The sequence below is a fragment of the Salvia splendens genome, chromosome 15 (assembly GCF_004379255.2).
Source record: "Salvia splendens isolate huo1 chromosome 15, SspV2, whole genome shotgun sequence".
Taxonomy (NCBI): Eukaryota; Viridiplantae; Streptophyta; class Magnoliopsida; order Lamiales; family Lamiaceae; genus Salvia; species Salvia splendens.
This window is the reverse complement of record NC_056046.1, coordinates 18,025,715-18,053,273: the sequence shown is the minus strand read 5'-3', so window position 1 is coordinate 18,053,273 and position 27,559 is coordinate 18,025,715. Positions and strand designations below refer to the sequence as shown.

General features: G+C 36.8%; 2 protein-coding genes, 1 long non-coding RNA gene, 2 other non-coding genes and 1 pseudogene across 6 annotated transcripts; 5 read left to right on the top strand and 1 right to left on the bottom strand.

Annotated features, from left to right (window-relative positions):
- The first annotated feature begins 242 nt into the window (after positions 1-242).
- On the top strand, positions 243-4,716 carry LOC121766801 (annotated as a pseudogene).
- Positions 4,717-8,105: 3,389 nt separating this feature from the next.
- LOC121768388 (putative methyltransferase C9orf114) lies at positions 8,106-11,874 on the top strand. 2 transcript variants are annotated; one of them, XM_042164885.1, is made up of 11 exons: positions 8,106-8,357; positions 8,721-8,768; positions 8,958-9,134; positions 9,228-9,294; positions 9,593-9,667; positions 10,319-10,383; positions 10,701-10,779; positions 10,852-10,964; positions 11,042-11,191; positions 11,288-11,365; positions 11,457-11,874. In XM_042164885.1, the coding sequence occupies exons 1-11, from the start codon at positions 8,145-8,147 to the stop codon at positions 11,535-11,537; spliced, it is 1,146 nt and encodes a 381-aa protein (XP_042020819.1). In that variant the 5' UTR covers positions 8,106-8,144; the 3' UTR covers positions 11,538-11,874. The 2 variants fall into 2 exon arrangements, with proteins under 2 accessions (XP_042020819.1, XP_042020820.1); XM_042164886.1 differs by lacking the exon at positions 9,593-9,667 and having other exon boundaries at positions 8,108-8,357.
- On the top strand, positions 9,640-9,703 carry LOC121769578. Its single transcript, XR_006043608.1, has one exon. It is a non-coding gene; the product is annotated as a small nucleolar RNA snoR101 (small nucleolar RNA).
- LOC121769577 lies at positions 9,907-9,968 on the top strand. The gene has a single exon (XR_006043607.1). It is a non-coding gene; the product is annotated as a small nucleolar RNA snoR101 (small nucleolar RNA).
- A 119-nt stretch (positions 11,875-11,993) lies between the features above and the next one.
- On the bottom strand, positions 11,994-13,927 carry LOC121768389. The gene is made up of 2 exons (XR_006043363.1): positions 13,196-13,927; positions 11,994-12,655 (listed from the first exon to the last, which is right to left on the bottom strand). It is a non-coding gene; the product is annotated as an uncharacterized LOC121768389 (long non-coding RNA).
- A 9,701-nt stretch (positions 13,928-23,628) lies between these two features.
- LOC121769151 (probable aquaporin NIP5-1) lies at positions 23,629-27,291 on the top strand. Its single transcript, XM_042165863.1, has 2 exons — positions 23,629-24,467; positions 26,400-27,291. Exons 1-2 carry the CDS (start codon positions 24,249-24,251, stop codon positions 27,075-27,077), a joined length of 897 nt encoding a protein of 298 aa, XP_042021797.1. The 5' UTR covers positions 23,629-24,248; the 3' UTR covers positions 27,078-27,291.
- Positions 27,292-27,559: the final 268 nt, after the last annotated feature.

The window sequence follows — 27,559 nt, the reverse complement described above, 5'->3', positions numbered from 1 at the left end:
ACTTATATAAGATAAAATTGTTAAAAAGAAAAGTATTGATTGTATTTTTTTAATTAATAAAAAGCTCAAACCTAAGCCAAATACATAAAAAGAAGAAGGGAAAAACTGCGCTGCTTGATGTTATCGGAAAAGCTGCCTTTATAATTATTTGTGGTAAATGAAGGAGATGTTTTATGTTGCAGGAGTTTGTAGTGTATTGGAAGATAAAGTGAAGAAGCGTGGTTTAAACGCTCTAATTTCTGATGTCGCTGAGGATAAAAACAGTTGTAGACAAGTTTGTGCAGGAGTTGAAGGAGGCTCTAGATGCAGATATACAAGATAGGATCATGAAGGAGAGGGAGATGCAGAGTTACATCGAGGAACGTGAGCGTGAGGTTGCCGAGCGCGAAGCTGCTTGGAAAGCGGAACTCTCACGCCGTGAGGTACTTGATTCAATCGTCTTGTTTGTGAAATGGGGATGGCTAGTTGTTGGTTTTCTTTGCGTTGCTTGAGGTCTGAGGATTAATCGTGGGGCGGAGTTCCGGATGCCGTGGGGTCGGGGGCTGTTGGGAGGAGTCTTCCGGCGGTTCTCCGGGGATGGTGGTGGGGTCGGCCGACCCCGCGCGACCCCACATGCATCCGCCGCTGCCCCAGCTCAACTTATTAGCAGGAGCTTACATAAGTTTGGTGGTGGTGTTCTTATGTTGTCTTAATCAAATATTCTGTCCCACTTAAAGAAAAACTCTTTGAATGATCATGAACACATAGTTTTGTTTGCAGTAGTTTCTTTGAGTTGCTGAGATAGCTTGATGATGGAGAATGATGTGGGAAAAAGGATTCATTCTGATTCACCAGAAAAAAAAGGTATAGTAATAAAAAAATGATTCTTGATCTCCGAGTACCAAAAATACTCATTTACACTTTTAGGGTGCTACTGGAAAACCTCCTGAGCTGACGTGGCAGAGGAAGCTCAATCACAGTTCTGCTCTACCCAAAGAGTACTCTGTTAGAATTGGAGAGATTTTGAATTTGGTGAGTATCATTTCCTTTCCTCACACTAGCTAGTGTTTGTACACTTAGAATTGAGATGTCATTGCATTTGCAAAATGATTATTAACAGTTGATTTGTGTAAGCTTCCGTTGGGAGTGAGGTTGTTCCGGCATATTAAGGAAGAAGCAGACAAGGGAACGGTATAACTCGTCTAGTAATTTGCTATGCTTTTGATTAGTACTTTGTTAATGATTAGCTTCTTCTTTGTCCATCCAGCCTTCAGTAGTCGATCCTTATCATAAGCGCCTGCTCACGTGTTGGCATGGTGTCCCTTTAGGTGGCATTGGGCAAATCTTGTTCCTGAATTAACAAGATTAATGTTGTAGATTAATGTTGTAGTTGGTGTTCAATGTAGCTTCTTTTTACCTACTTCAGTTGTGGAAGCATTGGGAGAAGCTTGAGAGGCGAGTTCCAACGCTTTCAGCTCTTCCCGACAGTATGCGAAGACACCCCAATTTTAGCAAACCAGTTTTCAGTAAGTACTTCTCTTTTGCAATAGCATCATGTTTACTTGATGTCTGATGTTATTTAGCAGATATATGCAATAAAACTGGTGGTTTTCTTTGGCTGTGTTCTAGGCTTTCATTTCACGCTCGAATGGACGCCAATGTAGCACAGTTTTGTGCTCCACAAGTCCAACAACTATAAAGGGGTGAGCCATACAGTTTACACCATTACTTCATCGAATTTTGTTGTGTCGAGTTAGCTTATAGCAAGTGATGGGTTCAGAAAGGAGAAAGGAGAGGGCATTGAATCATGGGACTGGAACCTTGATGGAGAGAAATGCACCTATCATGCTTTATTTCCAAGAGCTTGGACAATATATGATGGTATCTATCTATCTAGCTTCCAAATTTCGTTATTTTTATCCTCCGGTTTTGATTCTAATACGCGTATAGGTTTACCTGATCCCGAGATCAGCATCACCTGCCGTCAGATCTCACCATTTATATCGCATAAACAGCAGCCTTCCTGTTGCTGTATTTACATTTATGGTATGTGAAAGCCTCCTCACTAGACTATCGTTTTTGAAACTATAGTACTGTTGTGGTAATGTTTTTTCAGATCTCAAACTCAGGGATGACTTCTGCTGATGCAACGCTGCTTTTCACATGGGCCGTATGTTATCGCATTTCTTAATAAACTCCATCACAATATGACGAATTGCTTTTCTAACTTAACTTATTGCATCTGTTGTGCAGAACTCAGTGGGTGGAGATTCTGGATCTAGTGGTGGCCATCTTAATGAAAGCATCGTGTATAAAATTTTCAAATTTGTATATATACTCGTGTCATATTGTCGTGACTGTTGAGAATTTCTTGCAGGATGGAACGAGGCGTGCATAGTGTGCTTCTGCATCACAAGTTATGTTCTACTACAAATAATTTTACTCCGACAGACTTTGTAATGTGTACAACATGGTGTGATTATTTCAGCACATCCGACCAATGCCCTCCCGTGACTTTTGCTATTGCTGCTCAGGAGACAAACGAGGTTCATGTGTCGGAATACCCTTGTTTTCTGATATCAGGAACTACTTCACAGATGATGACAGCAAAGAGAGTTTGGGAAAATATTAAAGAGGTCAGTTGTTGTGAACCTAAGCAATAGTGCATCTACCTCATTTATTCAACTATAATTTCCTTTTTTTTTTGCAGCATGGTTCCTTGGACAGAATTAAAGATGATGCGAAACAATTACCTTCAGAAGTAGGTTCATCCATTGGAGCTGCCTTATTGACAATCTGGACAGGTATTTACATATACGAGTAAATTGAAATCTTTGTCAATAGATACATCGTCTCTTCAATCATTCGCATTCCACTTTTGTTCTTGCCAGATGGATCCTTACCAATCCAAAACCTCTCCCGCATTCTGCAACAGAGATTTTCCATAGGCAAAGAATCTGTGGAGTTTTTGCATAAAAAAGATAAAGATATGTCAAGTAATATTCTTGAAAGAATGAGAGCTATTGTGGAGGATATGCGACCTTCGTTGACATCAAATTCTGCTTTTGGACCTTGTTTGCTGGCACCCGAAGAAGAGAACGTAGGGCAGTTTTTATATCTGGAAGGGATAGAGTATCGCATGTGGAACACTTATGATGTCCATTTCTACTCATCCTTCGCTATGCTGATGCTGTTCCTGAGGCTGGAGCTGAGCATCCAGAGAGATTTTGCCATGGCAGTGATGATGCATGATCCGCGCAAGATGAAGATAATGAGCGATGGCACATGGGTTCCGAAGAAAGTTCTTGGTGCTGTCCCACATGATACTGGGCTTAACGATCCATGGTTTGAAGTGAACGCGTATAACCTCTTCAATACGGATAGATGGAAAGATTTGAACTCCAAATTTGTTCTTCAAGTGTACAGAGATATGGTTGCGACCGGAGATAAAAGCTTTGCAAAGGCTGTATGGCCTGCATTGTTTGTGGCCATAGCCTTCATGGATCAATTTGATAAATACGGTGATGGAATGATTGAGAACGAAGGCTTCCCCGACATGACATATGATGCTTGGACTGTTACAGGAGTGAGCTCGTATTGTGGAGGGCTCTGGGCTGCAGCACTTGAAGCTGCCTCAGAAATGGCACGCGAGCTTGGCGATGAGCCATCTGCTGAATTCTTGTGGTTCAAGCTTGGGAAGGCGAAATCCGCGTACGAAAAGTTATGGAATGGTTCCTACTTCAATTATGACAGTGGTGCAGCCAAATGTAGCGCGTCGATTCAAGCAGACCAGCTGGCTGGGCAGTGGTATGCTAGGGCGTGTGGGCTTTCGCCTATTGCTGATGAGCAAAAGGTGAGAAGTGCCCTTGGGAAAACATACGAGTTCAACGTTATGAAGGTGAAGGGGGGCACGCTCGGCGCTGTGAATGGAATGAGGCCTAATGGAGAAGTGGACACATCAGCTTTGCAGTCTAGGGAAATTTGGACAGGGGTTACCTATTCAGTTGCTGCTGCTATGTTGCAAGAGGGTATGTCTGATTTGGCATTCAAGACTGATGGAGTACGTACTAAACAAGCCAGCACAAAGCCCAAGAAAGAGTATCAGTTCGGCATGACCAAAGAGTTCGGCCTCAGCCTACAGCTCGGTAAAAGCCAACCAATCAAGCTCTGCCCTCAGGTCGGCATCAAGCTCTACTCTCAGATCGGCAAAAGCTGCTCGGCAATAGTTCAGCAGTTCGGTCTCAGCATCGGCAAAAGCTGCTCGGCAATACCGAACTGGGAGACACGATCTATCTAGTGGTGGACCCATGCAGCCTCCACGACATCCACGACATCCACGACATAATTACTGATGATGTAAGCCACCGCCTAGTTAGTGGCCATGCAGGATCTCATGACCTCCGTGACCTCCACGACTTAAGGTGGTGATGCAAGCCACGATCTCAGTTCAATATATAAATAGAACTTAGATCTGGTAGAAGGGAGGTTAAGCTCTCTAGAGATAAAACACCATATAGCAAGTTTGTATTTGTAAGCTGTAGAAAACAGATCAAGCAATACAACTCTGCCCTCTTTTCTTCCCGTGGACGTAGATTTACCTCAGTAAATCGAACCACGTAAATCTCTGTGTCGTAATTTATTTTTACGAGCATTCATCATCATCGAAAATTCGCAGCTCCATCAAAGACAGCATTTGCTATCTATGAATCTGCATGGTCTAAAAATGGTTTTGGGTAAGTCACACTGATATAGACCAAACAAGAGAACTTAGTCCAAAAGACTAGTCTGTTAGGAAAGATAGCTCATTTAGTCTATATACCCCACACCAGTTGTTCTCACACCCTGGGACATTGAGTCTGTAACACACACACTAATAAGTAACATGTACACGTGATTTGGCAGGTTTTCATTCCAAACTCCAGAAGGATGGGGGGTGGAGGGAGAATACTGATCGTTGTGTTACATGAGGCCGTTGGCGATATGGAGCATGCAATGGGCCTTGTCGACTCATCAAGGGTCGGGTAAGAGGGTGACGATGAGTGGTGATAATGAAATAAAGAGGCATGCTGGATTTGAAAGGGTTGCAAAGCAGCTCAAGTTGCCTAAACAAGAGCCTTCCAAGAGTTGGACCCAATTGTTCCATGAGTTTCTTTGCAGAAAAGTGTGTGTGTATCTTCCATCATAAGAGCATCTCCAGTGGGCGGACATCCCACTAGGACATCCACTAGGACATCCCAAAAACACCTCCTGCCACGTCACTAGGACTTCCCATCTCACTGCCACGTCACTAGGACATCCCCTCCTATGTCCGCCCTTCCCACTAGGACATCCCGTAATAAAAAAAATCACAATAATTAATTACGTAAAAACGGAAATATAATTTTGACACGTAATACGGGAAAGCAAAATACGGGCAAAAATACATATTCATAAAACATAAAAAAAACATAGTTAGAAAAAAGCAAAATACATAGTCATTCAAAAAAAGAAAAATACATAATCCAACATCCCCGGCTCACTCCGCGCTGTCCTCGTCGCCCGTGCCGCCCCCGTCGTCCCCTCCGCTAATCTCGGCGCCATCATCTCCAATGGGGGGCATCCCCAAATCGCGCCGACATCCATCGATGACATCCTTCAGCATCCTCTTGTACAGCGGATCGGTCGTGCTATGCCACCTATGCATGGTCCGGACCAAGCTTGTCGTTAACTGCGCGCGGGCGAGGCGGTCGATATCTTCTTGGGGAGCAGGGGCCTCCGATTCGACCTCGAACGACCCGCTACCGCCGCTGGTTCCCCTAGCCCTCCGCTGCGCAGCCTTTTGCCCAACCGGGCGACGACGACGGCGAGAGTCTGATTGCGGTAGCGGGGACACTTCGTCGGCTTCCGGGAGCTCGTACGAACCAGCACTGCTGCTGTATTCACCGGAAGCGTTGATATTCGTCCGCTTCGCCCAGCCCGATTCGACTCCCCCACAAAACTTAGGGGAATCCTTCACCACGAGAAAGGCCTCCCATTGGTCGAATTGTTTGAATTTCAAGGCTTTGTCAGGGTACTGAGCAAAGGCACGGTTCCGGACATCCTCCTCGGACATACCGCTGCTTGCCTGGCGGAGGTTGTTTTGGTAGAGGCCAGCAAATCGACTAAGCTTAGGCCTCAACCGCTCCCACTGTTTCCGGCACTGTTCGGGAAGGCGATGCTTCGCCCCAGCCGGTTTGTGTGTGTGGTAGGCTTCAGCGATCCGATGCCACAGTCTGTCAATATGCTAGTTGGCACCGACATAGGGATCCTCGACAATTGCAATCCAAGCCTTCGCAAGCGCGACGTTTTCCCACTGGCTCCAGATCGTCCTCTTTCCCGTCTCCTCATCCTCCTCCTCTGCCACCGTTCGTGAGGAAGACCCTGGGGCTTTCCCCTTGCCCTTGCCACGTCCCTTCCCCCTGCCCCCGCTCATATCATCGGGCGTCTGCCAGACTGGAGATATCCCCAACTCCTCAAAAGAGAAAGTGTCTATGCCGGTGAACTGAGTATCCGGAACATAAGTGGAAGGGGTATCAGTAGACTGCATATCCACAACCGGCCGATAGACATCGTCCGCTAGTGGTTCAGGGCCCCTGCCACCCCCTCCCACATGCATCATCCCCGGCATCATCCCCGACATCATCATATTTGGGGTCATGCCCCCCATCATATTTGGGGTCATGCCCCCCATCCCCATCCCTGGCATCATCATATTTGGGGTCATTCCCCCCATCCCGGCTGCCATGGGCATCATACCACCCATCTGTCCCATCCAATTGTACATATAAGGGACATCATCCCACCCATGCCCCCCATCTGTCCCATTCCCGGTACCGTTGTCGCATTTCCGCTGACGTTTCCCTCCAGGTCGATGGGAAACGCCGGAGTCTGCGACTCGCTCGTGGCCGGGGAGTTCCTATCGTTCTCCATTAAAAGTAGAAATGAAATTTGTAGTAAAAGAAGAGAGAAACTTGTTAACAACAAGTGGTGCAAATGAAATGAAGTTCAACGAGCCGTATATATAGGGTTTAAAAAAAATAAAAAAATTTCGGACGTCCGAGCGGGACGTCCGACCCTTGCCACAGTGGCGGACGTCCGCCCGCCCGTCGCAGGGACGTCCGAGGACACCCGACGTCCTCACGGGAAGTCCGTATCCGACCCTAAACGCCACAATGGCGGACGTCCGGGTCGCCCGTCGCGACGTCCGACTGGATGTCCGACCGGACGTCCGCCATTGGAGATGCTCTAAGATATGCATTATAGATGTGCATGCTGCTGAGCTCTCTCTAATTATGAAAAACTCATTGGTCCTCATGCAATACCATGTACACTAATAATTTAGTTATATAAATTGCTGAGACAAATTGCAAAGGGTAGTTATATAATATTGTTAATATAATATTATTTATATGTACTTATTTTTGAATAATTACACATATTATGAAGGGATGTCGATATAAACTATATAATGATATCACAAAAAGTAGAAGAATGTACAACAAAAATGGTTTCTGGATAAGACAGTACATATTCGTGAAAATAAATTGCGCTCGAGGTATCTGGAAAAATGTTTTAAATCATTTGAGCTATATTTAACTTAGAGCATTAAGCCATTCACAATATAAGACGGACGAAAATGAAAAGAGTGTCTATTTTTATAAGACAAAGGGAGTATATTTTTAAAAAGAATTTTAAAATATGTCCTATTTTACAAGATTAAATTTATAGTAGTAGTAGTAGATATTTTCAATGGTGCATTAAAATTTAAAATAGAATAGGCAATTAGCTACCGCCATACTACAAAACCAGTCTCATTTTTTTGTTTTTGGGTATAATATACTAGTACTTATTTTTAGATTTACACTAAAACAAATCCAAATTATTTTTTCAAATTTAGTGAGTAAAAAAGTAGTGAATATTCTTTTAAGTTTGAGTTTAATATAAATAAATGGTTTGGAGTAAAATTACTAATTGATGTTACATTTATACTAAAATGATGGTAAATGTTTTGAGTAAAATTAGTATCACAAGAAATGTTTTACTTCTAAAAAATGCAAAATTACCGATATACTGTTGCAACAAAACCCTAATTGCTTCAAACTATAATTAAAGGTGAAGAATAGAGTCGAAGGCCAACTTTGAGTGAGATGGGGAAGAAGATGAAGACGGAGAGAGCTGAAAAAAACACAGAGGCCTTGCAAAACGGCGGTCTCGAATCAAACGAAAAGCGTTCCAAAAAGAAGAGGAAAAACGTAGGTGAAGTTGAAGAACAGCCATCGCCAACTGAAACACCCACCATTACCGTTGCTCTTCCCGGCTCCATAATCAATAATACTCAATCCCTCGAACTCGCTACTCGTGTAATCTTCTTTTATTCCTTCAAATGTTACTTTATTTTACTATAATCTGTTAATGAACTCATTGTTTTTTGGTTCAAAAACTTGTTTCTAATTGAGGCTGCTTATTCTATTAAGCTCTTTACTCGTTGATTAACTGATTATATTGATTGAGTTGAATGAGAGAATTAATGCAGGTTTTTTGGGATTTGCTGTTCCATTTTTTGGGATTTGCTGTTCCTCTGTTTTGCACTATGTATGTTTATGAGATGAAATTAGATGGAAGTGATTCATAACATTTTATTTACAATTAAATGGAAATGTGACTTTGTGTAGTGATCTTGTCATGTACCCTCTCTTCTAATTTCAGTTTTTACTTCCTTGCAGTTGGCTGGGCAGGTTGCACGTGCTGCTGCGATTTTCCGAATCGATGAGGTTCGTCTCTGCTTGTTTCTCTATAGTGAAATCAAATTATTTTTTAAGGTCCCTTTTGAATTTCATACTTATTTTGTGGATTTTGTTTTTCTGTTTTTTGTCTTTTAATGACTGAAGTCTCGGAAATGCCCAGACAGGTCTTGAAATGTGCTTCCAACTGCAACATTTTTGTTCTTGCTTTGTTAACAGGTGGTTGTTTTTGATAGCAAGAATACATCGGAGGATATTTCAATTGACATAATCGGAGATGATTCAGGAGAGAATGATAGTGGTGCTGCTTTCCTTATGAGAATATTGAGGTATCTCGAGACACCACAGTATCTGAGGAAGAGCCTTTTCCCAATGCATAGCAGTTTAAGAGTTGTGGTGAGTATCTTATAGCATTATGTTCTTTTGGGGAAAACAGTATACTCTTCTGGTGCTCGTTAAAACTTAAAATATTTCTGTGTGTTTCTGCAGGGTTTGTTGCCCCCACTTGATGCCCCACATCATTTGCGCAAGCACGAATGGGCTACATACAGGGAAGGTAGCATGCTATAATCCTCTATAAAAGTTGACTTTTTGCACACTGCTTTCCTACTAGTTTGACCAGTATAGTTGATGTGGTTTTGCAATGTAGTTATGATATTTAAATGATTTTCAACTTTTCTGATAGCTTGCTACGTGTATTTATTTATTTTTATCTCATTTTGATGCTAATTTTGATGGTTCCATAGTGTGGAGTCTGTGGACGACCGTAAATGTTTGTGTATGTGAAACATATAGCCCTACTACGTTGATTCACGGCCCTTATAGTCACTGTAGTAAATCATCTTTCTGTACAGTATATACAAATGATTCACTTGTTTGGTGCAAAGTTTGGGAATATGATGCCTTACACTTGATCTCTGAAATCTCAGGTAAGTTTCCTGTAGACATCTTGAATTGCTGATGCCCACAACTTTGCACCTTTCTAAGCTGTTCAGGTATTCGATGCCAACAATTTGATTGTTTCATGGCCAATAGAAGTTATTAATATCATCCACATGTTTGCACATAGTTGAACAGATTTAAATGCATTGATTTTTCTTTGGCATTTTTTCATCGAGTTACACTTGTACCTTTATTTTTTTAAAAAAATTTGAGTTGGGCAAATGATGGCTTACACTTGATCTCTGAACTTCAGGTAAGTTTTATGTCGACAATCAATTTCCTGATGCCCTCGGTTCCTTCTTTTTGGTACCTGGATATGTGTTTTCATCCTTATTGTGTTCTCCCCAATTTTCTTCAGGAGTCCTAACATTTTTCTGATAATAAAGGGTTTAGTACCTTATAACTTTGTTGATCGTTCTCTTTCATTAATCACTAGCAGTGCCAATAATAGCAGTTTTATCTCTATGCAATAAATTGTTAGTCTTGGGAGTATCCATTTGTAATTCATAACTGCACTCTTTGAACATCTATTGCTTTAATAGTCAAGATTTATTTTATTTTCTGTGTGTTCATCACTTGGCACAGAAAATCTAAAAGGCTTATTTGTTTAACTAGAGAGTGCACGTATATCTTTGTAGGTATTGCACGAGAAAAGCTAGAGCAAGGTTCTGCAGGGACGCTTGTTGATGTGGGTCTCAGCAAGGTATAATTCATTTGTTGGTAACCATTCTACCTTTCTTGAATACCCATTTCCATTTCACTTAAAAGGTTTATTCACCACAACAGTTATTTCTTTAATCTGAGAACTTGGTATTATAGGAGTATATTTTTCCTGCATTTTCTTTGGTCATTTACAAATTTATAGTCACAAATTCTACTTCATCATTTCAAATGAATATTCCCTGTTGTGAGACAACACGTAGAAGGATTAAATGACTAAGCTTTTTCACTACAAAAGTAGCTTAATTTGCTGGCTAATTGGATCCGTATTGGTTGTAATTTGAAGACCCTATTCTGCAGAATATCAAGGTTGATCAAGTTCTTGAACCTGGAACGAGAGTAACTGTAGAGATGGGAACAGACCGTAATGTGGATGCAGGTCAGTAAAACCTTTCTAATGTGGGCAAATTCATGCAAGAACAATGAGCTCTATGGAACACAAAATTTTCAGCTCCACGGAAAATCGTCCCTTCTTCAAGGCCTCGAGATGAAGGAATGTATTGGGGATATAAAGTGCGATATGCTCCAAACATTAGTTCTGTGTTCAAGAACTGTCCATACCAGGTTCTGGTTTTTGTTTCAATCACCTTTTGATTTGTCTAGAGAGTTAGATTGACTGAACATTTTACTCTCCTTAACAGGGAGGATATGATCATCGGATTGGTACCTCTGAACATGGTTTAGTTATCAATTCGTCGGAGCTCACTCTACCATCATTCAAGCACCTTCTGATCGCCTTTGGTGGACTTGCGGGACTGGAAGAATGCGTTGAAGAAGATGCAACTTTGAAGGTATTTTCCAGCTCTGGGCTCAATTCTTTACCTTCTTTATACCCGCATTCACAATTTTGATGGATTGGTAACACGAATGGTGCTGTATGATTTTAGGGAAAAACTGTGAGGGACATATTTGACTCTTATCTAAATACTTGCCCTCATCAAGGAAGCCGAACTATCCGGACAGAGGTACGTACACCCTACCATTCCCCGCTTCCCTCTGAGCTGTTCGCCCTCCCATCTATTGCGCCTACCCCTAAAATTGCTCGTCTGAAAGCAGGAAGCTATCCTTATATCACTCCAGTATTTTCAAGAGCCGATAAATCGAGTTTCACAGAAATATCAACAGCGAACCCAATAATTTGAACTCGGCAAAGATAGCAAAATGGCGAGATTCTCAATGATCTTCTACAGACTTCTAGTGCAAGCTGCTAAGCCTTTTCATTGTTGAAGTTGACCTTTTGATGCTATGTACAGAGTCGCACCTGGTCTGTCGATGTCTTGATCTGCGAATCGGTCGGATAATCTCACGATCTTCCAGTCAGCAGATCGCACCTCTACTTCGCTGCTGTAACCAAATTGACTAGTCTGTTATCAATTGTACTGTAACTTGTAAGAACCTCATTATTTACTGGTATTATCATCAAATATTTGTCAGGAAACTTCAATTTAAGAAAAATTAAAGTTTTTGCATTTAATTAATGCTGTTTCGTACAACATCCTACAAGTGTTCAACTTAATGAAAGCATAAGCGCATGAATAAATTAGTGTTGCTCCAACACTTTTGACCTCTTCAACGTAACATAACATCGCTTGGTTTAATAGTGCTAACATAATAATCATGGCTACTGAATCATAAAACTAAATCATGTTCACAAATGCTAACCTTGTAAATGTACAGCAGATCCACATTAAACCAACTAGGCTATTGTAAGAGTAGATATCTAAACATGACCATCTAATAATGCAGTACTAAGTCAGCTGACACTAGTTCACATCATAGTCAGGCTGCTGAACTTGTAGATGCTCTAAATTTCCCCTGCATCCATGCTAACCGCCTCTCGCTTTTAAGAGATATGAAAGTTTCTCTTGCTGAAGGATTTTCGAATAAATCCAAAGCAAAAAAGTATACATTTTGATCAACACCTTGCATCTCGTCCAATATTCTTATACATTTGCTTATGGTGAATCGTTCCTCAGCTCTCATGATTGCAGCAGCTCTCATCTTTGAGGCTGCAGCGATCTCCAGCATAGCATCCACAATAGCATCCCCTGTTGCCTTACGGTTTCTCTTGTGCCTCCCTGATTGGGGAACAGTATGGTTTTTATTATGGCCATCTAACATGTTTGCTTCCTCGCCAGACCCAGAAGAAACGTCCCCATCAATGAAAGTCCGCTCACCGGACATACTTGACTTCACAACAAGCCAAATGAGGGAGGAATAAGGTTCCAATTGCCTTCCAGAATAGTGAAGATGATCTGGATCATAGCAATGGTAGAATCCTCTTAAATGAAAGCACCAGAGATATCACATGTATTCAGTTAAATTTTGCATATATTTTGTTTCAAATACAACCTATCCGTAGCCCTTCAGAACTAAATGCAGACATATGCATGGTTAATCTCAATTACACTAAAAAGGGAAGAGAAGGATACTGGATGTATTTTGTTGGAGATGGCATTATGTGGAATTGATGGCTAAAATAAGCACGAAGGCTTCATACATGGACAGGCTCCAAATGAGAAAGCTATCGACTATCAGTAAGTAGATATACACTCAATTTTCTCGGCTGGGATATACTCCATATTCCAAAGGTTCTCAGAATATAAGCACTTGAAAAACACTCATCTCAGCAGAAGTAGTAAAACAAAATACAAAAACACAAGAGCTAGATCATTGAAGCACAGAATTCAAAAGAATGAATACTAAAAGCATCTCAATGGAATTAACAGCCAGGAAAAGTGCCAATTCAGATAAAAATAAAAATCTTTTGCCTCTTTTTTAAGGTTAAACTTTACCGATGAGGGTGACAAGTCTGTTGCAGAGTCCAGATTGATATATACAGACCTATTGCAAACTTATCTATTAGAAATTTTAGCTGACAGGGAAAATGCAACTCTTTCTGTGATGTATGCAATATATTGTCAACTTGAAATGGCGAGTGTTAATTACAGAAGTTAAAACTTTTCAAGTGAGAAGAGTCATCTCTTAGCAATTCTACAGAAATGCATCCTAGACTCTACGAATTGCATAAACCAAAGAGTAAATGGAGAAGGAGCCTAAGCCTAACCAAGTTCCGATCTTGAAGTGCAAGATGCAGCAACAACAATAATGATTGTAAAATAGAATAAACGAAGAATGTAAGTACATAGGGTCGAGATTTCCAGCTGCACATATACATGTAATTTTCGGTTAATTAATCCTGGACTGAAGATCGAGAACTACGCAATAGGCTATCTATGAGTTAAGCTCACGCCTCAAAGTTATATGCAACCAATAATCAAACAAAAAGACACATTCACACAAAAAAGAGAAGATTAGGTGGAAATTGAAAATCAGAACGAACAGTTGCATAATGAAATCGACCCTAATAAAATTAATTTAGAAGAAACGAGTATGATCAAATAGATACGCATGAAAAAGAGGAGCGTAGGAAGGATTTAAGAATTATTAACCGGGAGAAAATAGGAACACCTGAGAAAATGAAACACCACAGTTAGAACTGAAAGGAGGAGGAGGAAGAAGAAGAAGAAGATGATGATGATGATGCGGAAAATAAATTAAAAGGGGCTTATTAGAGCATCTCCAATAACTGGCGTCACCACCGCGACGCCGATTTTTCGCCGACGCCGGTTTGACGCCGAACCATTGGAACCGGCGTCGGTGAAATCGGCGTCGCCATGCCGATTCCCGCGCTGACGCCGGTTCCGACGCCGATCCTCACGGGCGCCATTGTGCGTCCCGGATCGGCGCCAAACCGGCGTCGGATTTAATTTTTTTTTTTTTTTCGAAAACACTATATATACGCGCGTTGAACTGAGGCTCATATTCGACTGCAAAAGGATTTAGTTGAAGAGTTGTGGGCGCGGAGGATTGCAAGGCGTTAGTTTTTATGCAAATTTATGTAATTTTTTAAATGTAATTTTTTTAAAATTAATGTACTTTTTAAATTTTAATATTATTATTCGAATTTTCCGTATTTGTCTCGTAAATTAAATTCCGTATGTTGATACGAGTGTAAATTAAATTATATAATTGTTATTAGTGATGTGGATAGTTAGTGTGAAGGCTATGTGAGGGCTATTTGATGTCCAGTTGATGTGGCAAACTGATGTGGCAGGAGAATTGTAGTGCTGATGATGTGGCAGTGTGAAGGCTATTTGAGGGCTATTTGACGTCCTAATCTATTGGAGATGCTCTTAGTATATTTGAATACTAGTATTAAAGTTACTCGTTTCTTTGTTAATGGGCGGAGGTTGTAAACTGAGAGCCCGAACCCAAAGCCCATCTTCTTGGTCACCAATTGTTGTATTTTGATTGGGCCTCATGGGACTTCCTATATTTCAAAATTGTCATTCTATTAATAGGCTTTAAAATTCAACAAAATACTACTAGTAGTAGTTATTGCATTAGTATTTATTATGGATGACACTCTTACTCCTTTTGAATAAAATAAATAAATAAAATTTCACATGACACATTTTAAGTAATTATCATCTTGCTGATAATTAGCTTTTGTTAGTATTTAGATCCTAGTTGCTATTCCTTCTTAGGGGCTAAACGAGACTCTTCTATTATAGTAAAAAAATTAGGAAGGGCTGATTGATTAAATAATACTCCCTCCATCCCCTAAAAATGGAAACTTTAAAATCACACGGGTTTTAATGCAAAATTGATAAAGTATGAGAGAGATAGAAAGAAAAATGTGTTAGTGGAAAATGAGTCTCACCTCATTAGAGAGAAAGAAATTTCCTTAAACAAAAAGTTTCTATTTTCAGGGACGGACTAAAAAGGAAAGAGTTTTTTTATTTTTAGGGGATGGAGGGAGTATAATAAAGTATGGAGAAAAAAAAGAATGAAATAGAATTATTAAAAGAGAGAATAGAGTTAATTATTGCCGGAAAATGAGATGTCTCGCTTAGTTCGGAACATCTCGAAAAGGTAGAGGTCGTACTTAGTATAGGATGGAGAGAGTATTCGATTACATTTCATATTCTATCTTTGTCCATAAAAAAATAATACTGATGGTTGACAATAAAGTCTTAATACAAAGAGTGAACTACATAAATGGTACCTTATTTTTCACTTTCTCACATAAATGATACCTGATCTTTATTTTATATCGTTTTTGGTACCCCATGACAAAAATAACCCTAAGTACCAAACATGTGATTTTTTTGTTATGGAGGAAATTTTTGGAAATTTCAGTTAAATAGAACCAACTATGTGATTTTTTTCTTCCTTTCTTATTTCTTTTTTTCTTCTTTAGTTTATTCTTCTTTCTTTTTTTCTTCATTTTCGTCTTTCTTTTTAGTATTTTATCTTCCTTTCTTCTTTCTTTTCTCTCCTTAGTTTATGTTTCCTCTTTTTTCTTTTCTCTTCTTTTTCTTCTTTCTTTTTAGTGTTTTATACATACATCTCATTGCATTCATAATATAAATCAATAACAAAATACCTAATTAAATTAATTATTTAAAGTAATTAAATCAATTGAATATTTTTAATTAAATTATTTATACTCATTTTAGGGTTGAAACACCTAACTAAAAATATTCAACTCTTTATCATTGTGAATACAATTCACAATTTTAAATTTTGATAAAGACTATATTGATTAATTATTAATTTATATAAAATAATAATTATTACTACTAGTTTTTACTATTATAACAATAATATTATTATAATAATTAAATATAATTATAACTATAATTATGATTAAGTATATTTAAATGATATTAAAAATAAATTAATTATTAATTTATAACATCAAAATAATAATATTAATATTGATTAATAATAATAGTATAAAGAGTGAGGAGAATGAGAGAAGATGTTATAATATCACTTTTGGTACTAGTTTTGTCAATGCCCAAAATATCCTTTATGACACAAATGGAAAAATGAATTTGTTTAGAGGGTATTTTGGGGTGAAAATTGCATCAGGTACCAAAAATGTGATTTTTAGGTACCAAAAACGATATAAAATAAAGATCATATACCATTTATGTGCGAAAGTGAAAAATCAGGTACCATTTATGTAGTTCACTCTAATACAAATTGGATAAAGTGTTACATATTGAGATCATGACTAATTAAAATGAGATCCATTTGTCAAATTAAAATTTATATTAGACCAATTTACCATTTATGTAGTTCACTCTAAAAAATAAGATCCATTTGTCAAATTAAAATTTACCACAAATATATAGAGACTAATTTTGGTAGATAGACCAAATTAAAATGTATACTAATACTATATTTTTCATGGATGTATTACTATATATTTTCTTCTTTTCGTTTCCGCTCTTGCTACTTTGAATCGTTGCAATTCCTCCATCCATTTTTTTGGCGAGGGATTCGTAATAATCAAAGCCTAATATGAATTAAGACAGTATTATTATATGTAGTGTATCATTATGATCATGAATGATAGTGCATTTTAAGCATCGATTTGCCATTATTAATATTGGAAATGAAGAGGTGAATGGAAGCGAAGGTTCTGGACGAAAGAATGATTGAAAAGAAGAGCCATTAGAAATGAAAAAGAATGGTCGAAATTAAGTGAGCGGTGAAAGGAAAATTATAATCATGCATGTCTAGCTAGTGATGGATCATGTTTGACTATGATTGTGGGGAAGATGAAGCTCTCACATTCACACAAATATTCTAATATTCTTTCAAGTACAAAGAGTGCAAATTAAATATTAAATAATAATTCTAAAATTTTGATAATAAAACATCGAAATTGAGCTATATATATAGGATGCTTCATTTTCTCTTCTTTAAACATTTCATGACTTGGATGAATGACATACACAAATTAAAAGTAAAATCAATTGCATAGTTGTGATCATTACAATTCCAATCGATACAATGAATTTTATTAATGTGCACAACCTACTCACTACTAGTCTCTAAATGGCCATACTAGCCTCGAGTATAGACTTAATTAGTTTATTTCTTACGCAATTAAGCATTTTCAATTTATTAAAGCTTAATAAAAATCATATACTAATGAAGCAGACTATTGATGGAAAAAAATGAATAAAATTATTCTTGGCTGCTAGTTATATATACTCCATATTTTACCATGTGATGTGTGAATAAATTCTAAAATACTATGAATTTAAATTTGTGGGTGTTTGTGTAATGTCATCGTCCAGTCCTGTTAATTTGCTGTTTGTGAGTCCACTTCTTTACACTCCACTCCAAATCTCCAATATTTTCAACCCTTCAATTTTCATCATTACTCCCACTCCAATTTCTTCGATTCATTTCATCTCATCTCCACATACCAAATCTCTCTATATAATCATTTTTACTTTTATGTCCTCATTTTCTTTAGCTAATTTCATAAATTGGAATAGAATTCTTCGATCTTCGCACAAATGCCAGACTTAATTATTTAAGAGGGAACATCTTTTTAGGTCCACGAACTTTGCCGAAGTATCATTTTAGGTCCGTGAACTTTGAAAATATCATTTTAGGTCCGCCAACTATAAGTTAATATCATTTGAGGTATTTTGAACTTTTTCTGGACGAAAATGCCCTTAAAGCCTTCAAAGGGCAATTTGGACAATTCTTTCGCCACTCATCTTGCGCCAGAGACCTATAGTCCAACAATTTTTAACGGCAAATTTTTATATTTAAATTTAATTTGGATGGTAATTGATCTCATTCTGAAATTCATATAAATAATATTCCAAATTACAATCCAAATTAATAGCTATCCAATTTCAAAACAAATAAACTAAATATAATTCACAAATCACCTATAGTAAGTTCTTAAAATGCAGTTTAGATTAAAAAATAAAATAAAATATCTATGTCCCAATTCACTATCCCTATATAATTGGTCATCTAATAATTGAAAAATGTACTACTATGTTTTACGGCAAATTTTAATTATATTTAAATTCAATTTGGATGGTAATTGAATTAAACAGTATGAAACAAAAATTGTTGGACTCTAGGTGTTTGACGCAAGATGAGTGGCGAAAGAATTGTTCAAATTTCCCTTTGAAGGCCTTAAGGGCATTTTCGTCCGAAAAAAGTTCAAAATACCTCAAATGATATTAACTTATAGTTGACAGACCTAAAATGATATTTTCAAAGTTCACGGACCTAAAATGATATTTCGGCAAAGTTTGTGGACCTAAAAAGATGTTCCCTCGTTATTTAATTTGTGTGTTGGAGTGTGTGCAACTAAGTGCATGTGTTTAATTAACTTGGGAGGCAGGCATGTGATTATATGCTAATCCCTTGTTGCTTCCGCTTAACTTGGAATAATTCAAGTCAGAAACTCTAATAATTACTTGGATGTTAATTAAAGTTCATAAAGCAATACTAAGCGGACGTCATTATATTTTTAATTGTTAATTAAATTAAAGATCCCAATTTTCCTAAATAAAGTGCTTTTATTTCCATATAATATTCAATTTTGTTACATCAGTTTCGATTTTGACCATCATATATAGGACATCTGCGAAAAAAATGGAATATTACGATTTTATATTTCAATTTCAAAAGATGTGGAATTAATCAAAAGTCAACGTAAAGTTGTTATTAAATGACAATTATACATCTTATTTAAGTTATGTTCAATTTCTCTGATCATGCATCCATATTCAGCAATACTACAATATAAAGCAATTGGTTATATGGCTAGCTGCATCCACTAGAATGAGGCTGTTATTATATTTCTTTAATCCAATTAATATATGTTAATCGACATGTAAAGCTAAGCAAACTCCACCAATGCATGTTTGGCAACACTATTTATTGTATTCTATATTTACTATAGATTCTACCTTGTATAACCACTAAAGTTTGGTGAAGAGATTCTTCCCCTCTATAAAATAGATTAACTGAATTTCCACTTTTTAATGATCAAACCACTAAAGTATATAAAAGATAATAAACAAAACACTATTGTATATTGCCTTTTTAATTACTGATTATATTACTTTATTTTATATTGAGATCGATCCTATAATTAACAGATCGAATTTTCAGCTACTCATCATCATGCATTAGAAATATAGAAATTGGTGTAGCCACATATATTTATCTCTTGTCATAATTGTAGATGGACTCATGCATGCTTGGAAAGCGAGAGCAATGAAAGGGAATCATAATTATACTTTACAAAATACAAATTTTTGTATAGAACAATAAAATGTTCACACTCTTAAGTGCTTAACATTTACTTGATCACCGAAAGAAATTAGGAAACATACAATTATTCTTATGTAAATATGTAATGATATATAGCTCGCTAACTATACTGATTATATACACTGCCTTTGACTTTAATTAATTTCTTTAAAATTTATTCTTTAAATAACTGTATGTTTAAATACAGAAGACTTAATAGAAATTACTATTAAATTCTATGCATACTTACTAGTTATATATAATAGTAACTTATTTGGACGACATGATCTGAGTAAGAAAAGACAAATAAACATATAATTAGCATTAAAGTGGTAAAACTAAATTTAATTAGACACATTTGCATGCTTTAGGTGATTCTCATATAATCATACCATTTAATTTTGTTTCACTTGATATAATCTTACCACTGAATTCAGAGTCGGATACTTAACTTAATAGGGAAACTTTTAATTTAACCCCAGATGAATCTGGTAAGTTCCTATTTTGCAAAAAATGGGGAAGTAGTGGGTCCCTTATGTTTTCAACGACATACCTAATGCTGCTTTATTTCAATGATAGAAACAAATCCTACAATATTATAAATAAAATAAAATAAAATAAAATAAGAAGGCCACTACACTTTTGATTGATGGCAAGTGTACTAGTACCTCACATGGTATGGAATGAATAGACAAATAGTATACTCCATATCTTAGGTTCATCAAATTAACAAACTTTTAAAGTAATTGTTCTAATTAATCAATTCAATTATTTAAAATATATGTTTGAAGAGAACGGTCCTATTAAAAGTGACATATTTCTTTTCTGCGTATATTTTAGAAAATTTATAATAAATGAAGACAAAGTAAAGTAAACGAGAGAATAATGTAGATGAAACACTCCTCTATATTATTCTCTTTCTTATTTTATTTTCCTTTTACTTTAACTATTTTTATGATTTTTCTAAAACACGTGCGGAAAAAATGTATCACTTATAATGGGACAGATGGGGTATTAATCTGCTTGGAGAAATTCCACAACAAAAGAAAACCTATATCCATGCAATTTAATGATTTTTTGGAACATGCGAGAATAATACATACTGCCAATATAAATAGATTACTAGGTGTAATATATATTAATATATATAGTCGGTAGTTTGATGATTTTTTTAATGAATTATTATTGTACCTGTAGGGGCCGGTTTGGAGGCGGGGGATTTTTATTAATATCTTATAAGTTGAAAAATACATAAAAATAATAGACGTTACATATTAAGTAGTATAGTATACTACAAGATATATATTCAAGGCAGATGGGTTGTAGCAACACGTCTCTTCCACCAAACAATCACGCCTTGCACATTTCTTTACCATTTCATTATCAACATAATTATGTTTTCGTGTCGCTTTTGTAATAATAGATTAAATTACTTGCTTAGTAACTTATATATGTACAAGTAGTAGTATAATCGAATTTCAAAGGGTCGATTCCAGCTTATAGATTGATAAATCTACGTGATATTTCATGACGACCTCCTTCAAACTCAACATTTTTTTATGCCAAAAATATTTATTTACGCATTGTGAGACACAATTGTGAAGCCTCAAGCTGAATATATATTCAGCTATTCTAAGTTAGTACTCCATCCGTCCCACTTTAGGAGTTTCAGTTAAATTCGACACATATTTTAAGAAATGTAAAAGAAATTGGTAAATATGGATAGTGGAATGTGAGTCTCATTTTTATATATTAGTTTTATAATAACATGTGAGTGGAATGTAGTTAATGGAATGTGATTAGGCCTATTATCTTTTATAAAAGATTCTAACTGGGACTCCTAAAGTCGGACAAACTAAAATTGATAGGAACTCTTAAAGTGAGACGGAGGGAATAGTTGCTTAAGACAAGGCTATTAAGACAAGTACGAATTTGTATTACACTGAATGAATTATGCATAAAATGACGAATGCTAAAAAATAAGATCACACACACACTCGAACAAATGTAGGAGAAACTCTTTGTTTATACTTTTTTCTAAAAAAAATCAACTCATGCTGTTAAGTTAGTGGTTTGACTTTATAAATAAGTTAGTGGTTTGACTTTATAAACTGGAGACAATATGATTCGTTGAATATATATATATATGGTCCTATCGATAATCAATGCAATATTTGAGAGGAGAAAAAAAAAACATATATAACAAATATACATTGAAAGAAAAATAGAAATGGTAGACAAATTGGTAATGGGGGTGGATTGGGAATATGCAATATTTATCAATATATTATTGAAACAGTTTATGAAACATCAAAATATAAAATATTCAACATATAGTATATATCATTCACGTGGCTGCCATATTAACCTCGTTGTTATAATTTGCTGAAGATCATGTAGTTTTTAAATGAACACATTACTAAACAACACACATAATTAATATCAACTGAATACATTAAAATTAAATATAAGGACAACTTAAATGAAACATCAATGTAAATAGTTCAACATCAATTAATGTCATACATAATTTACATGTGTAGTTTTTATATTATTAAATTGTTTGATTATATTAATAGTTCGACATCAATGTTAAATAAGACAACCTAAAAATTACTTTGAGATGGATTATGTTCATGACTTTTCTCTAAAGGTGGCACATATTTGATGTGAACCCAATTCCGTTGATGTTAATGTTGTAGCAGTACCTTAACTTTTGTTAAGGGGTGATGTAGGAGAAACTATTTTGTTTTCAACTTTGTTCTAAAAAATCAATTAATGATTTTAAAAACTAGTACTACTTCATACATCTCTATTAATGATGGGTTGTATTTTTTTTACATCGTCTGATTATAGCTGAGTCATTTTATTTTTTGAAAAAATCCAACACACTTAATCAGTCTTAATTTACTCTCACATATATTGATCTTGATATCCAAAAGAAATGTTTATATCACTAATCGGACAAAAGGAGTAATTAGTTTGATAATCCTTGTCTTTCCCTTTGTTTCTCTCTCCGAGTTATGTGAAGGCATATGGGGTCATTCATACATGAATAAGTTAGTGGTTTGACTTTACAAACTACATCGTTGAATAATATATATGGTCCTATCGATAAACAATGGAGGAAAGCAATTAATATTGAGAGGAGAAAAAAGAATAATTAATCATGTAACAAATAAAGTGAAAGAAAATAGAAATGGTGGACAAATTGATGAGGGGGTGGAAGGGAGGTGGGTTAGGAATAAGCAATAGGCTAGATAACATGTAATAATGCATAAAGTAGGATAAAATAATTCAGCTTGGCTGGTCATTGACTTTTTTTTTATTATTTTAATTTCCTGACGTTTTGTTTATTAAATGATTAATACTAAACTATAACTTTGGTCCTTTACATTTGTTCTAAAAAAACTTTTAGGTCCTTTACATTAAGTTTATTATCTTTTGATCCTAAACAATATGTTTTGGTCAAAATTAACATTTTTTTCATTAAATTTAACGATCAAACATAATTTGATTAAATTAGTGACTTAATTATAATTCAATTAACCAATTAACCTAACTAATTCAATATTAAAATTTATAAAATATTTTTTTACTTATATCAAAATATATTAATAATCATAAATGTTTTAATACAAATTTAATAATATTAAAATTGAATTAAAATTTATAAAATATTCAAAAAATTAATAATACTCCCTCCGTCCCACAATGAGAATCATGTTTTGTCATTTCGATCTGTCCTACAATAAGAGTTTTATTTTGGTTTTACCATAAATAGTAAATAGGCCCTACATTCCACCAACTTATTTCACTCACATTTTGTTATATAACGAATATATATAAGTCGGACTCATATTCCACTAATTTATTCAACTCACTTTTCTTTAATTAGTCGAACACGCTCAACCGTTAAGTTAAACTGGAAATATTAATTTTGGACGAAAATATATTATTTAGGACCAAAAGATAACAAACTTAACACAAATGACCAATTTTTTTTGAGCAAATGTAAATGGACTTCAGTGAATGATTAATAATGAAGCCACGAATCCACCCTCTCGCTTTCTACCTCGTTATATTCAGTTGCATTTCCGCTCCCTTCTTCACTCAATCCATCTCAAACAAATTTCTCATTCCTCTCTCTCTCATATCAATTCATATTATCATCATCATCATCATCTTCATTTTCGTCGATTAATCCTGGATCAATCTCTTGGATTTTCAATTCCTTAATCCTACTTTTATAAAAACCTTCCAAGTATGTAATCTTGTGTTTTTCAGGTTTCTAGCTTCAAAATTCTCTTACCAAAAAAAAGAAAAAAATCATTTCTACTGAATTCTATACATCCATCTCTTATTTGCTAGTTGCAGATTAAGCTGGATTTTTTATCTCCTATTCCGTAGCTGCACCTTTAAAAAAACCTACCAATTATGTAACTTCGCCATCTCCTTTCTTCAATCACACCTTCATCCTCTCAAAAAAAAAACAAAAAAAAAATCTGGTATTATCAATCTGTGAGTAGGATCGCGATCGATCTGGATACAACACAGCATCTCGTGTAGCTCCAACTTTAAAAAAACCTACACAGCATGTAACTGTAGCCGTATCCATCTTCACCTCGCGTTTTCCGCTACTTTTTTCTTCTTAAAAAAAAAAAAGAGATAGATCGAGAGCGAGATTTGAGAATGAGCGGGGACTACGAAGCTGGAAACACGGCGATCTCTGCACCGGCGACGCCGGGGACGCCGACGCCGCTGATGCCTTCGCTGAGGGTGGAGTCGCTGTCGTACGATCGTAAGTCAATGCCTCGGTGCAAGTGCCTGCCCATTGATGCGCCCACTTGGGGCGCCCCTCACACATGCCTCACCGACTTCTCTGTGCCAGATATCTCACTCACTCGCAAGGTATTTTTTCATTATTTTTATGCAATGATATTCGTGTGATTGCTTTCGTCTTTTTCTGTTGTGGGGGGTCCCACCTTTTTTTTCAACTCAAATTTATAATTAATGAACTAGAGCAGCTGCATTAGTATTACCACATAAATGGTGAAACAAATGGCTCCACCAATTCTATAACTACGCTTCAATTATTTAATTGCGGATTAATCAACTTTTTAGATGCGGTTTTATTTTGACTAATACTGAGTGTATCTTGATTAGTGAAGTTGGTAAATGTATTTGTTTCAGATGGAGAATTGAGTAATTATATATTGAGAATAATTGAGAGAGGTGAGAAAGGTGATTGGATGGAGCAAGATGGTATCATCTGATTAAATGGTGATGTGCCACAAGCCTGTCACCTATTTTTTTTTTACTCTTATGCATATCACTGCCTGTTATGTTACTCACGCATTGATGTGACGCCTTTCCTTTTCACATTTCCAGCCTACTGCTTTCCGCAATGTTTTTCTCTATACAAAACAAAACGTTCACTTTTTTACACCCCTCGTCCCAACTCTAAGCTAGGGCAAAATTTTTGAGCACAAACATTAAAAGTTATACTGAAAAATAAGAGAAATGGATAAAGTAGAGAAAATAAAGTAAAACAGTTGATGAAATAAAGTAAGAGTGATGGAAAATTTTATTTTTTATCAAAAAGAAAAATGATTCAACTTAATTGGAACATCCCAAGAAAGGAATACGACTCAATTTAGTTGGGACGAAATGAGTATAATTTCTGGTAATGTACTCCGCCCGTCTCTAATAATTTGTCACCATTTTACTCGGCACGGATTTTAAGAAATGTAATAGAAAGTTAGTCGAAAATGAATGAGTATTAGTTTTATAAGAATGAGTTAGTGTAATGTGAGGAGTCCACTACCAAAAATAGTACTCTCTCCGTCCACGAAAAATAGACCACATTTGTCATTTTTTGTTGTCCACAAAAAATAGACCAAGTCAAAAAAAAGACCCCACATTCGCTACCTAACTCAATTAAACACTACTAATAATGTGGATCTCACATTCCACTAACACTACTTCTCTCTTACATTTTCCCTCCTATCTTACTTTACCAATTCCACATTAAAACTCGTGTCATTCACAATGTAGTCTATTTTTTGTGGACGGAGGGAGTACTAAAAGTGAAAGGTGACAAATTTGGAACGGACAAAAAATGGAAAAAAGTGATACATTTTTAGTGACGGAGGGAGTACTTTATATTCTACTAACTTATTCCCCACTCATATTTTTGCCAGTATAAAACTAATACTCCCTACGTCCCATTGAAGATGGCTCACTTTCTTTTTAAGTTTGTGCCCAACCATGATGACTCATTACTTAAAATGGAAACACTTTTATCTCTACTTTATTCCATCTTTCTTACTTTACTCTCTCCACTGAACACACAAAATAAAGTTGCATAAATCTCGTGCCGCCCAAGGAAGGGGTCATCTTCCTTGGGACAGAGGGAGTATTTCATCTGTCTAATTAAAAATGAAATATTTTTCTTTTGAGTTGGTCAATTAAAAATAAAATATTTCTTAAAATAAAAACAACATCATACCTACTTTTTCTATCTTTTACTTTACTCTCTCTTCATTGTCTCACATAACAACACTACATAAAATCTCGTATCAAAAAATAAATGTTTCATATTTATTAGGACGAATAGAGTATATAAAAGTAGAACACACATTGCACTAATTTTTTTAAACTCACTTGCTATTGCATTTCTTAAAACTCATGTCGAATCAAAATGTGATAATTAATGGCGATGGTAGGGAGTACTATCAATAATTGTACAAAGGAGCCGATTAGGGGCAAGTTGGTAGACTGCAGAACTTCTCTACTAAGATTTATCTGACCTAAAATGTGTGTTCTTATTGCGTTGTGCAGCTGGGAGCGGAGTTCGTAGGCACATTCATCCTGATATTCGCAGCGACGGCGGGGCCGATCGTGAACGAGAAGTACAACGGGGTCGAGAGCCTGATCGGGAACGCAGCGTGCGCGGGGCTGGCGGTGATGATCGTGATCCTGTCGACGGGCCACATCTCCGGTGCACATCTCAACCCATCCCTCACCATCGCCTTCGCCGCCCTCCGCCACTTCCCCTGGGTCCAAGTCCCCGCCTACATCGCCGCCCAGGTCTCCGCCTCCATCTGCGCCTCCTTCGCCCTCAAGGGCGTCTTCCACCCCTTCCTCTCCGGCGGCGTCACCGTCCCCTCCGTCGCCACCGGACAGGCCTTCGCCCTCGAGTTCCTCATCACCTTCAACCTCCTCTTCGTCGTGACAGCCGTCGCCACCGACACCCGCGCGGTCGGGGAGTTGGCGGGAATAGCGGTTGGGGCGACGGTGATGCTTAACATCCTGGTGGCGGGCCCGTCCAGCGGCGCCTCGATGAATCCGGTGCGGACGCTGGGGCCCGCGGTGGCGGCGGGGAACTACAAGGCCATATGGATATATCTGGTGGCGCCGACGCTCGGGGCGGTTGCGGGGGCGGCTATCTATACGCTTGTTAAGCTCCGTGGGGAAGAAGAGGAAGTGCCACGCCCGGTCAGGAGCTTCCGCCGCTGATTCGTGTCTGCATCTTTCCGATTATATATGTTATGGTTTGATGAAATAAAGGCCGGGGACGACGAGACAATATGTATTGATTATGACCATCGCCCTGAGTGATTGATGAACTAATGTGTGTGTTTGTGTGCTTAGACAACTCTGTAACATTTTCTTCTGTTTCATTACCTTTTATGCTGTATACAATTGTTGTTGTGTGCCTTTTGTTGTTAAATTCATGGTCATACTATTACCTATATTCTGATATAAGGTGTGATAATAGAATTACTCTCTCCGTTCATTGTAATTGAGACATTTTTTTACATGGAGTTTAAGAATAGTATGTTAAATGAAGAACGAGTGAAGTTTGAAAGATGAACGAAAAAAAAGTAAAAAAGGAGTTACTTTTGTGAAAATAGAAATAATTTAATTATCTTAAAACCTATTAAAATAGAAAAATGACTCAATTAACATAGAACAAAATGAGTATAATTTATAAAGTA